This window comes from Salvelinus namaycush, chromosome 3 (genome assembly GCF_016432855.1).
Source record: "Salvelinus namaycush isolate Seneca chromosome 3, SaNama_1.0, whole genome shotgun sequence".
Lineage (NCBI taxonomy): Eukaryota > Metazoa > Chordata > Actinopteri > Salmoniformes > Salmonidae > Salvelinus > Salvelinus namaycush.
Window position 1 is genome coordinate 5,282,502 of NC_052309.1, and position 11,056 is coordinate 5,293,557.

At 43.3% G+C, this 11,056-nt stretch overlaps 1 protein-coding gene across 2 annotated transcripts in view; it reads left to right on the forward strand.

The window, feature by feature from the left end:
* Positions 1–10,658, forward strand: part of znf532 (zinc finger protein 532) — a 39,247-nt gene extending 28,589 nt beyond the window's left edge. The window contains exons 10-15 of one of the 2 annotated variants that reach the window (XM_038989573.1): positions 2,148–2,324; positions 3,667–3,829; positions 4,081–4,344; positions 7,540–7,652; positions 7,896–8,037; positions 8,596–10,658. In XM_038989573.1, coding sequence (XP_038845501.1) covers positions 2,148–2,324; positions 3,667–3,829; positions 4,081–4,344; positions 7,540–7,652; positions 7,896–8,037; positions 8,596–9,105 — 1,369 coding nt within the window. In that variant the 3' untranslated portion in view covers positions 9,106–10,658. Of the gene's footprint in view, positions 1–2,147; positions 2,325–3,666; positions 3,830–4,080; positions 4,345–7,330; positions 7,374–7,539; positions 7,653–7,895; positions 8,038–8,595 lie in introns of those variants that run through there. The other variant, XM_038989574.1, reaches the window with a different exon arrangement.
* The last annotated feature ends 398 nt before the right edge of the window (positions 10,659–11,056 follow it).

The window sequence follows — 11,056 nt, forward strand, 5'->3', positions numbered from 1 at the left end:
AAAATGATTTATTTCACATATCAAGGTGCCACTTGCTAATCACAGTAATTACAATGTCAGTTGATTTGTAACTTGCATTGAGTATCAAAATCATCCAAAGTGTTGAGTTAAAAGGTCCTGTATATTTTTGTTTTATATATATACAGTGAGCACCATACTTCTTTTGTTATTTTGGTTCTGTACTCTAGCACTTTGAGTTTACAATGAGGGTGAAGAGCAGACTGTCAGCTATAATTTTAGCGTATTTTCATATATATCTGATGAACCATTTAGAAATGACAGCACCTTTTGTACATGGTCCCCCCCCATTTTAAGGTACTACAAGTATTTGTTGAATTGGCTTCACAGATGTGTCGTTAGGCAGGTGTATTCATTTGTGTCGTTAGTGAATGCAGGAGAGCTGTTGATGAATAGTATTGATTCTAGACTTTGCTATTGCCTTTGGAGGTTGTTGTTGGGGTGTGACAACATGAGAAAGACAGCAGTGTTGATGCAAATGAAGCTGGCCGTCATAAGGCTCAGAAATGAAAATCAATCAATCAGGAACATTGCAAAAACCCTGGGCATGCCCAAGTCAAGTTTGGTTCATCATTAACAAGAAAAAAACAACCGGTGAACTCAATTATGTCAAAAGACCCGGTAGACTGAGGAAGACCACTGTAGTGGATGTGTCACGAACGTCGTCTAGGTGGAAATGACCGGACCAAGGTGCAGCGTGGTGAGCGTACATTTTCCTTTATTTATGTAAATGTCGCCAACAAAACAAGAGACAAAGAAACGACCGTGAAGCTTACTAGGGCTATAGTGCCACTAACAAAGATAACTACCCACAAAATACAAAGGAAAAAAGGCTGCCTAAGTATGATTCCCAATCAGAGACAACGATAGACAGCTGTCCCTGATTGAGAACCATACCCGGCCAAACACATAGAAACAGAAAACATAGAAATAAAGAAACTAGAATGCCCACCCTAGTCACACCCTGGCCTAACCAGAATAGAGAATAAAAGCCTCTCTATGGCCAGGGCGTGACAGGATGACCGGAGAATACTCTCTATGGTGAAGAAAAACCCCCTGACAACAGCCCAACAGATCAAAAACACTCTCCTGGATGCAGGTGTAGATGTGACAAAGTCTACCATACGTAGAAGACTACACCAGCAGGACTACAGAGGGTACGCTACAATATACGAACCACTGATAAGCCTGAATAACAGAAAGGCGAGATTACAGTTTGCTAAAAAGCACCTAAAATAGCCCCAAGAAAAAAAGTATTGTGGACAGATGAGACAAAGATTAACATGTATGTACCAGAGTGATGGAAAGAGGAGAGTGTGGAGAAAAAAAGGACATGCCCATGATCCAAAGCATACCACCTCATCCATGAAACATGGTGGAGGGGGTGTTATGGCTTGGGCCAGTATGGCTGCCAGTGGAACAGCCTCACTTGTCTTCATCGATGATGTGACTGCAGACAGAAGTAGAACAATGAATTCTGAAGTCTACAGAAATATTTTATCTGCTCAGATAAAACCAAATGCCTCCAAACTCATTGGATGGCACCTCATCATGCAACAAGACAATGACCCTAAACATACTGCTAGAGCAACGAAGGGGTTTTTGATGGCCAAAAAGTGGAAAATCCTTGACTGGCCGAGTCAATCACCGGATCTGAATCCAATTGAACATGCATTTTACATGCTGAAGAGGTGACTGAAGGCAATACTGACTGAAGCCAACTGAAGATGGCTGGAGTACAGGCCTGGCAGAGCATCACCAGGGAAGATACCCAGCGTCTGGTGATGTCGATGCATCGCAGACTTCAAGCAGTCATTGCATGCAAAGGATATGCGACCAAATATTTACAATGATTACTTTATTCTACATTATGTTAAACTGTCCAATGTTTTTTGATGCCCGAAAATGGGGGGGACTATGTACAAAAGCTTCTATAATTTCTAAACGGTTCATCCGATATGTATGAAAATACCCTCAAATTAAAGCTGACAGTCTGCACTTCACCCTCATTGACATTGTATCCTTTCAAACTCAAAGTACAGAACCAAAATAACAGAAAAATGGTCACTGTCCAATGAATTATGGTGCTCACTGTATTTTTTTCTCTCCCCCTCTCTCTCTCTCTCCAGCTGTGTGCACTGTAGCGTCATCTACTCTGACGTGGCTGCTCTGAAGACACACATCCAGAGCTCTCACTGTGAGATCTTCTACAAGTGTCCCATCTGCCCCATGGCCTTCAAGTCTGCTCCTGGCACACACTCACACGCACGCACACAGCACCCTGGGGTCAAGATAGGAGAGCCCAAGTAAGTCTCTTCAGATTCTCACAACCCATTATTCATGTGATCTAGTATAGTATAGTATAGTATTTATCTAAACTTAATATTATCCTAGAAAGTTTTCGTTCTATGTTGAAGAACTTTGTCTTCTATTTAATAGAATATACGATCTTATTGTTCTATTCTACTGTATGCTGTTCTATCACTGATGGGAAAGGTGACACCAACATCCTCAGTTGTTTACCACAAATTAATTCTGCTTTAATGAGGGAAAGTTATCCGATATCCATGTCCAAGTCATGTTCCTGTCAGAACCGTCTTCATTTTCAATGTTGAATGGGTTTGCGTTTAATGTTATTAGACACAGTAGCTTTAACTGAGTGTTTTTCCAGCACCCTGACCTTTTCCTAACACCGTCAACACACTCTAATGAACACACACACACACACACACACACTGATGACTGAACCTGTTCAGGAGCAGGTGGCAGGTGATCTCACAGACAGACAGACAGACAGACAGACAGACAGACAGACAGACAGACAGACAGACAGACAGACAGTGTGCTGCCAGGTTCTGTGATAAACCTTTTGAACTGACGCATTGTTTTGAAATAAATCATTAACTCCTATTATGGACATTAACATTGTTAAGTGTATTCATGGACATGAATAGGTACTGTTGTCATATACAATGCATTAGTACAGTTGAAAAAAATAATTGTTATTAGATAACATTGATTTTATTCCTTTTCTGTATGTAACGGATGTGAAATGGCTAGCTAGTTAGCGGGTACGCGCTAATAGCATTTCAATCGGTTACGTCACTTGCTCTGAGACCTGAAGTAGGGTTTCCCCTTGCTCTGCAAGGGCCGTGGCCTTTGTGGAGCGATGGGTAACGATGCTTCGTGGGCGACCGTTGTTGATGTGTGCAGAGGGTCCCTGGTTCGCGCCCGGGTCGGGGCGAGGGGACGGTCTAAAGTTATACTATTACATTGATGCTGTTGACCCGGATCACTGGTTGCTGCGGAAAAGGAGGAGGTTGAAAGGGGGGTGAGTGTAACGGATGTGAAATGGCTAGCTAGTTAGCGGGTACGCGCTAATAGCATTTCAATCGGTTACGTCACTTGCTCTGAGACCTGAAGTAGGGTTTCCCCTTGCTCTGCAAGGGCCGCAGCTTTTGTGGAGCGATGGGTAACGATGCTTCGTGGGTGACTGTTGTTGATGTGTGCAGAGGGTCCCTGGTTCGCGCCCGTGTCGGGGCGAGGGGACGTACTAAAGTTATACTGTTACATGTATACAGGATTTAATGAAACTCATTCATTTTTATCAAGCAACATGTCTCTCAAAGTCTTTGTGTTGTCTTCCAGGTTGATCTACAAGTGTTCCATGTGTGATACAGTGTTCACCCAGCAGACACTGCTTCAGTCACACTTTGATCAACACATAGCCAACCAGAAGGTGTCTGTCTTCAAATGCCCAGACTGCTCCATGCACTACGCCCAGAAACAGCTCATGTTGGACCACATCAAGGTACTGTATGAAGGGGAAAATATCTTCTTCTCTTGTGCTCGGAGTGGAAAAATAACTTAACTTATAACAGGCACTTCTATTTTTCCGAAAATTATTAAAAATCTACTACAATGTAATGACAAGTACTTGAAATATATTTGTGTATAATCCTAATCTGCAATTGATAATTATAAGTCATTGTCCATGTGCAGTCTGTATGAATAGTTAATATGCCTGTTAGTGAACCGGAGCTGTTTGTCATCCCTGTGTAGACGATGCATGGTACCTTAAAGACCATCGAGGGTCCCCCCAACCTGGGTATCAACCTGCCCCTCAGTTCCAGCCCCAACACCAACAACAACGGTCTGGACAGGGAGGACAAGAATGCGCCCTCTACACCCCTGAAAAAGGCCCAGATCACCCCTACCTCAGCCCCCCAGAAGCCACCTGCCCCTGGCTGGACATGTGGAGACTGTGACCGTCTCTTCATCCAGAGAGAGGTGTTCGTAGCCCACGTCAGGCAGGAGCATGGCAAGGTACAGTGTAGTCCTAGTTTGAATCCCAAATCAACCCCGAGCCAATACCCCGTGTACGTGTGTACAGTCGGAAGTTTAAATAAACCTTAGCCAAATACATTTAAACTCAGTTTTTCACAATTCCTGAAATTTAATCCTAGTAAAAATTCCCTATCTTAGGTCAGTTAGGATCACCACTTCATTTTAAGAATGTGAAATGTCAGAATAATAGTAGAGAGATTGATTTAGTTCAGCTTTTATTTCTTTCATCACATTCCCAGTGGGTCAGCAGTTTACATACACTCAATTAGTATTTGGTAGCATTGCCTTTAAATTGTTTAACGGGTCAAAAGTTTCAGGTAGCCTTCCACAAGCTTCACACAATAAGTTGGGTGAATTTTGGCCAATTCCTCCTGACCGAGCTGGTGTAACTGAGTCAGGTTTGTAGGCCTCCTTGCTCGCACATGCTTTTTCAGTTCTGCCCACAAATTTTCTATAGGATTGAGGTCAGGGCTTTGTGATGGCCACTCCAATACCTTGACTTTGTTGCCCTTAAGCCATTTTGCCACAACTTTGGAAGTATGCTTGGGGGTCATTGTCCATTTGGAAGACTCATTTGCGTCCAAGCTTTAACTTCCTGACTGATGTCTTAAGATGTTTCTTCAATATATCCACATAATTTCCCTCCTCGTGATGCCATCTATTTTGTGAAGTGTACAAGTCCCACCTGCAGCAAAGCACCCCCACAACATGATGCTGCCACCCCGTGCTTCGCGGTTGTGATGGTGTTCTTCGGGCTTGTAAGCTTCCCCCTTTTTCCTCCAAACATAACAATGGTCATTATGGCCAAACAGTTCTATTTTTGTTTCATCAGACCAGAGGACATTTCTCCAAAAAGTACGATTTTTGTCCCCATGTGCAGTTGTAAACCGTAGTCTGGCTTTTTTAAGGCTGTTTTGGAGCAGTGGCTTCTTCCTTGCTGATTGGCCTTTCAGCAGTGGTGGGCCGTCAGGGCCTGCAAGGCCTTCTCTGCTGGCCTAAACATCATCAGAATATATATTTTTTTTAAATATATTTTCCCACAAATATGTATTAAATTATTCCCCAGAGTAAGAGTTATACTCTTCATTTCATAGCTTTCCTCTTGGTTGCACTGCTTCCAGTCCCAGGTTGAGATTTTGAGGGCTGGTCTTTATGTTAGATCTTTTATCCAATCATATTCAGCCATCATGTGTTGCCAGGGGTCTAAAATCTGCCCTCAGGCCTTCAGAATCAACAGTGCGGGCGCTTGTAGCTTATAGTGAATGGAAATGAAAATTTAGTGTCAACCAATCAGCTTTAGAGTTGGCTATTGTACGCCTTCTGGCTGGCTCCAGTGTTACACAGGAGCCAGCTAGCAGGCGTAGTGCGTGCACGTCTTTTGATTGGATTACCAATATTGAGAGGCAGGTCCTATGGAGATCTAGGAAACTGAATTTGATAAAGGAATTAATTCGCGTACTACTAAGCTGTTTTTTCAACCCACAATGGCGGAAGGAGGAGAAGATATCGATTTGGTCGAGGATATAATTATAACGCCATTCTCAAAACGAACTTTTCAAGAAAAGTTAGACATTGTAAGGAGAGGTCGCCCGACGCCACAAAGCCTGTCACAGGCGGGAAAGTGCTTCGTTCGCTCGCCACTTTCAAAGTTTCAACTACGAGCGCTGTCAATGGCTCACAGGCTCCTTGGCTCCGAGAAGCACTGCAAACTGTACTGCTGGGAATGCCTATTATTTGCAAGTGATCGATTTGGTGTTTGGAGCCACACTGGCTTTGCAAACTTGAGTTGTCTAACCAAGGCAGCAACGAGACACCAAAGTACGGCTGGGCACTAACAAGCAATGGTGCTTTTGAAAACTTTTGGGGACACCGGAGTGGATCGACAGCTCAAAGAACAAACGCGCAGGGCAACGGAGCTGCACAATGAAAAGGTGAAGGGAAATATTGAAAAGACTCATTGATTGTGTCATGTTTTTGGGTAAACACTGTTTACCCAAAAATGTCAATTTGTCAATTTCAAGGTGACGCAACGCCTGGTTATACTGCGTTTCTGTCTAAATGTATAGTGTCTAGAGCCATGGCATCATAATGAGGTGGATTAATTCGGGTGGGACTGTGTAGTACCTCACTGAAGGCCCAGGCCCCAGGCCCACGGCACGCCACTGCCTTTCAGGTTATGTCAATATAGGACTCGTTTTACTGTGGATATAGATACATTTGTACCTGTTTCCTCCAGCATCTTCACAAGGTCCTTTGCTGTTGTTCTGGGATTGATTTGCACTTTTCGCACCAAAGTACGTTCATCTCTAGGAGACAGAACGCGTCCCTTTCCTGAGCGGTATGACGGCTGCGTGGTCCCATGGTGTTTATACTTGTGTACTATTGTTTGTAAAGATGAACATGGCACCTTCAGGCATTTGGAAATTGCTCCCACTTGTGGAGGTCTAATTGTTTTTCTGAGGTATTGGCTGATTTCTTTTGATTTTCCCATGATGTCAAGCAAAGAGACACTGGGTTTGAAGGTAGGCCTTGAAATACATCCACAGGTACACCTCCAATTGACTCAAATGATGTCAATTTTCCTATCAGAAGCTTCTAAAGCCGTGACATCATTTTCTGGAATTTTCCAAGCTGTTTAAAGACACAGTCAACTTAGTGTATGTAAACTTCTGACCCACTGGAATTGTGATACAGTGAATTAATCTGTCTGTAAACCATTTTTGGAAAAAAATCTTTTCATGCACAAAGTAGATGTCCTTACTGACTGGCCAAAACTATAGTTTGTTAACAAGAAATTTGTGGAGTGGTTGAAAAACGAGTTTTAATTACTTTTTACTTTTTATGTAAACTTCCGACTTCAACTGTAGATCTGAGAGGATTGGAAAGGTCGAAACAATATATATTTTTTTTTATTTAACCTTTATTTAACTAGGCAATTAGATTATGAACAAATTCTTATTTACAGTGACTGCCTACCCCGGCCAAACCCTAACCCGGACGACGCTGGGCAAATTGTGCGCCGCCCTATGGGACTCCCAATCGTGGCCGGTTGTGATACAGCCTGGATGTCTGTAGTGACAGAGTCTCAGACTGCTGTGCCACTCTGGAGGCCCGTGGTGACCGTAATCAAACCATAACTGTTCAGTTCTATTTATTCTCCCACTATGAATGCAGCAACTGAAGAAGCACCCGTGCCGACAGTGTGACAAGTCGTTCAGCTCCTCCCACAGCTTGTGTCGACACAACAGGATCAAACACAAGGGGCTACGTAAGGTCTACTCCTGTCCGTGAGTAATGCTGGATTGGATCACATTTTTGGGGGGGGGGGGTTACATTTTTGGATTTGGTTATTGTGGCATTTCCTACTAGAATATATGAGTTTAACCTACATGCGGATGCACAAGTATTCAGTCTACACAGATTCAATAGGGCAACAAATTCCTGTGATGACATGTCAGCATTTAATATGTCAAATGTGTATGGCCTCTTCTTTAAGAACTCTCTCTCTCTCTGTTTGTATGACCCCACAGTCACTGTCCAGACCCCAACCGTACGTTCACTAAGCGTGTGATGCTGGACAAACACATCCAGCTGATGCATGGTGGCATTAAAGATGCTGTGGGGAAGATGGCGCCAGACCCAGCTCACACAGAGGACAGCCCCCCTGACAAGGTACAGTAACTGACCAATCAGCTGCACCCACCCTCCTGACAAGGTACAGTAACTGACCAATGAGCTGCACCCGCCCTCCTGACAAGGTACAGTAACTGACCAATGAGCTGCACCCGCCCTCCTGACAAGGTACAGTAACTGACCAATGAACTGCACCCTCCCTCCTGACAAGGTACAGTAACTGACCAATGAGCTGCACCCGTCCTCCTGACAAGGTACAGTAACTGACCAATGAGCTGCACCCACTCTCCTGACCAGGCACAGTAACTGACCAATCAGCTGCACCCACTGATCCATAGTTTGTGCTGTTCCTTTCCCTGATACTATGACCAGGATTCAAAGAAACGCAGATTAACGGCTTGTGCACTGCCATTGATTTTTAAAGGTGATTTGTGCTTGAGCTAACATCTGTGGCGTTTAAAACAAACGTGATCTCTGCGAACATGAGGGAATTTGCCTCTAAAAATCACAGCAATGCAAAGATTGTTTATCTGTGTTAGATTGAATGGCAACCTGTACATGCAGCAACCCTCATGTCCCTATTTCGCCCCCCTGCAGGCCCTCAGCCCCAAGAGGAAGCAGCAGGATGACGAGGGGCCTCCCGGTCCTCGCTCCAGGGGCTCCACACCCACCCAGCCCCTAAAGAAGCTCAAGGTTAACGTGTTCAAGGTCCACAAGTGTGCCGTGTGCAGCTTCACCACCGAGGACCTCGTCACCTTCCACGACCACATTCCGCAGCACAAGTCTGACGGATCCTCCTTCCAGTGCAGGGAGTGTGGTCTGTGCTACACTTCTCCCCGCTCCCTGGCCCGACATCTTTTCATTATCCACAAGCAGAAGGAGCCACGGGAGCTGGCCAGACGTAATGGAACTGTTGCAGCCGATGAGAACCAGAGAGAGAACCAGTTGGGTTCCGGCTCGGGGGACGGCCTGGACGACGGGACACCTGAGACCAAATGTAAAGTGTGTGACAAGATGTTTGAGACAGAGGGGAGTTTGAACACACACATGAGGACACATGGCATGGCCTTTATCAGGTCTAAGAGATTGAACGCAACAGAGAAATAGAGATAGAGCAGCCTAGTCGGGACACTATTGTTGAAGCATAGTGGCATCTACCAGAATGTTGTCTCTGACCAAATTTGCCTCAGAATGTTGCGTTGTAAATGCTAGAGTACGAATAAGACATTCTCCATTGACTCGTCTACCCACATATATTAAATATACAGTATATACACAATATATATACACATTTCTAATGTGTTTTAAAATATGTAATATATTTAAAGTAAATGTATGTGTATTTAAATCAATCTATGAGAACATTTTGTACACTTTACGATATAGATGTTTCTATGGATGTTGGATAGATCTTTTGTAGGAAAATGTTTATTTTGAAAAGATTTCAATTGTTGTCTTCTCACTAGTATGGGAAAGTGTTAGGTACTGTATAAACGTTTATGTTATGGGAGATGAATTCTCAACTATTGGCAGTGTTACGTTTTATAACTGCTGCTAATGTCCATGGAATGTCTGAAAAAACTAGCCTGGTCCCAGATCTGTTTGTGCTGTCCTGTCAACTCCTATGGTTATTGCCTATGCAGTACAAACCAATCTGGGGTCAGCTAATAAAGAAACACTTTATCTCTGCATGACTTTGTCATCCTCACAGGGTTTGGGTCAATCCTGTTTCAATTCTGTCAATTCAGTCAGTTCTAGAATTGACTCAATTGACTGAAATAGAATGGATTTGACCCTAACTCTGCTCATATTGTCAGGACAATCAGTCCAGACTCCAGACCAGACCACACGAGAGTAGCCTGTCTATTTCACGCCTCTATTCCGTCAGTCTATGGGCCAATTCGTTCTGTTCTTTGTGTAAAGAAACCGGAGACATTTTGTTTCAGAATGTCTCGGAATGTTTGTCTTTTCAATTTCCTTATTCTCTGGCAGCTCAGTTTTGATATTAATTGAGTTATGATGATAGCAACGTGTCTTTCTTTGCATGCACACACAGATACAGTATATAGCCTTCTGCCTTTCAATTGACCATACTGTATATCAGCCTTTTCATTTGGCCAAATTAACAAGATTACACTGGCTAATAGTTATGATTCTGGATTTCCTGAGCACCAAGTGTACCATTTGGAAGGTTGTAGGGTGCCAATGCATTTCTCTGATCATAGTTCAGAGTGTAAATGAACCAATAAAATTGAAAAAACTTGCCTTCGCATTAAACAATGTCAATGTGAATGTGAGACTGGAATTGAAACCCATTTCCTCATTTCAGTGTCTTTACATTTCAAGATGTGTTTTACATTTGAAAAGAGAAATTTAATTGTACTAGAAAACAATCACGATACTGTACATTTTTTTTATTTCCATGTTGTTTTTTTTGTCATGTATGTATTTCATAAAAGGACACATTGTTTTTGGAAGTAACTTTTTTTATACTCTGAAAATGAAATATGAATCTATTTGTGTAGTGCTCAACGTGCATGAGAGAAGCTGTCGATGGTTCTTATTTGTTTCTTAGAATGTGTCTTGCTGCTTGTTCGCTAGAGATGTCGGATGTTTGTGTAGAAGCAGTTCTTGATGTCAATAATAAATTCTGAACTCTGCCCCTGATGTCTACTGCACATGATCAGGCATCAGCCCCTCCTTGGGAAATACTCTCTCTACTGCCATCTAATCTCAATGCTGAGATAATACACTATATGATACAGTGATGAGCTTTCTTCCACCATATAGTCTTTTACCCATCAAGTCTGTTCCAGTCAGTGCAGAGGAAGGGGAGGAGAGGACGGATGTTTAAGCAATTAGAACAGCCGACTGAGTCTTCTCTTCCCTGCTACAGTCTCTCCTTTCTCTTCCCTGCTACAGTCTCTCCTTTCTCTTCCCTGCTACAGTCTCTCCTTTCTCTTCCCTGCTACAGTCTCTCCTTTCTCTTCCCTGCTACAGTCTCTCCTTTCTCTTCCCTGCTACAGTCTCTCCTTTCTCTTCCCTGCGACAGTCTCTC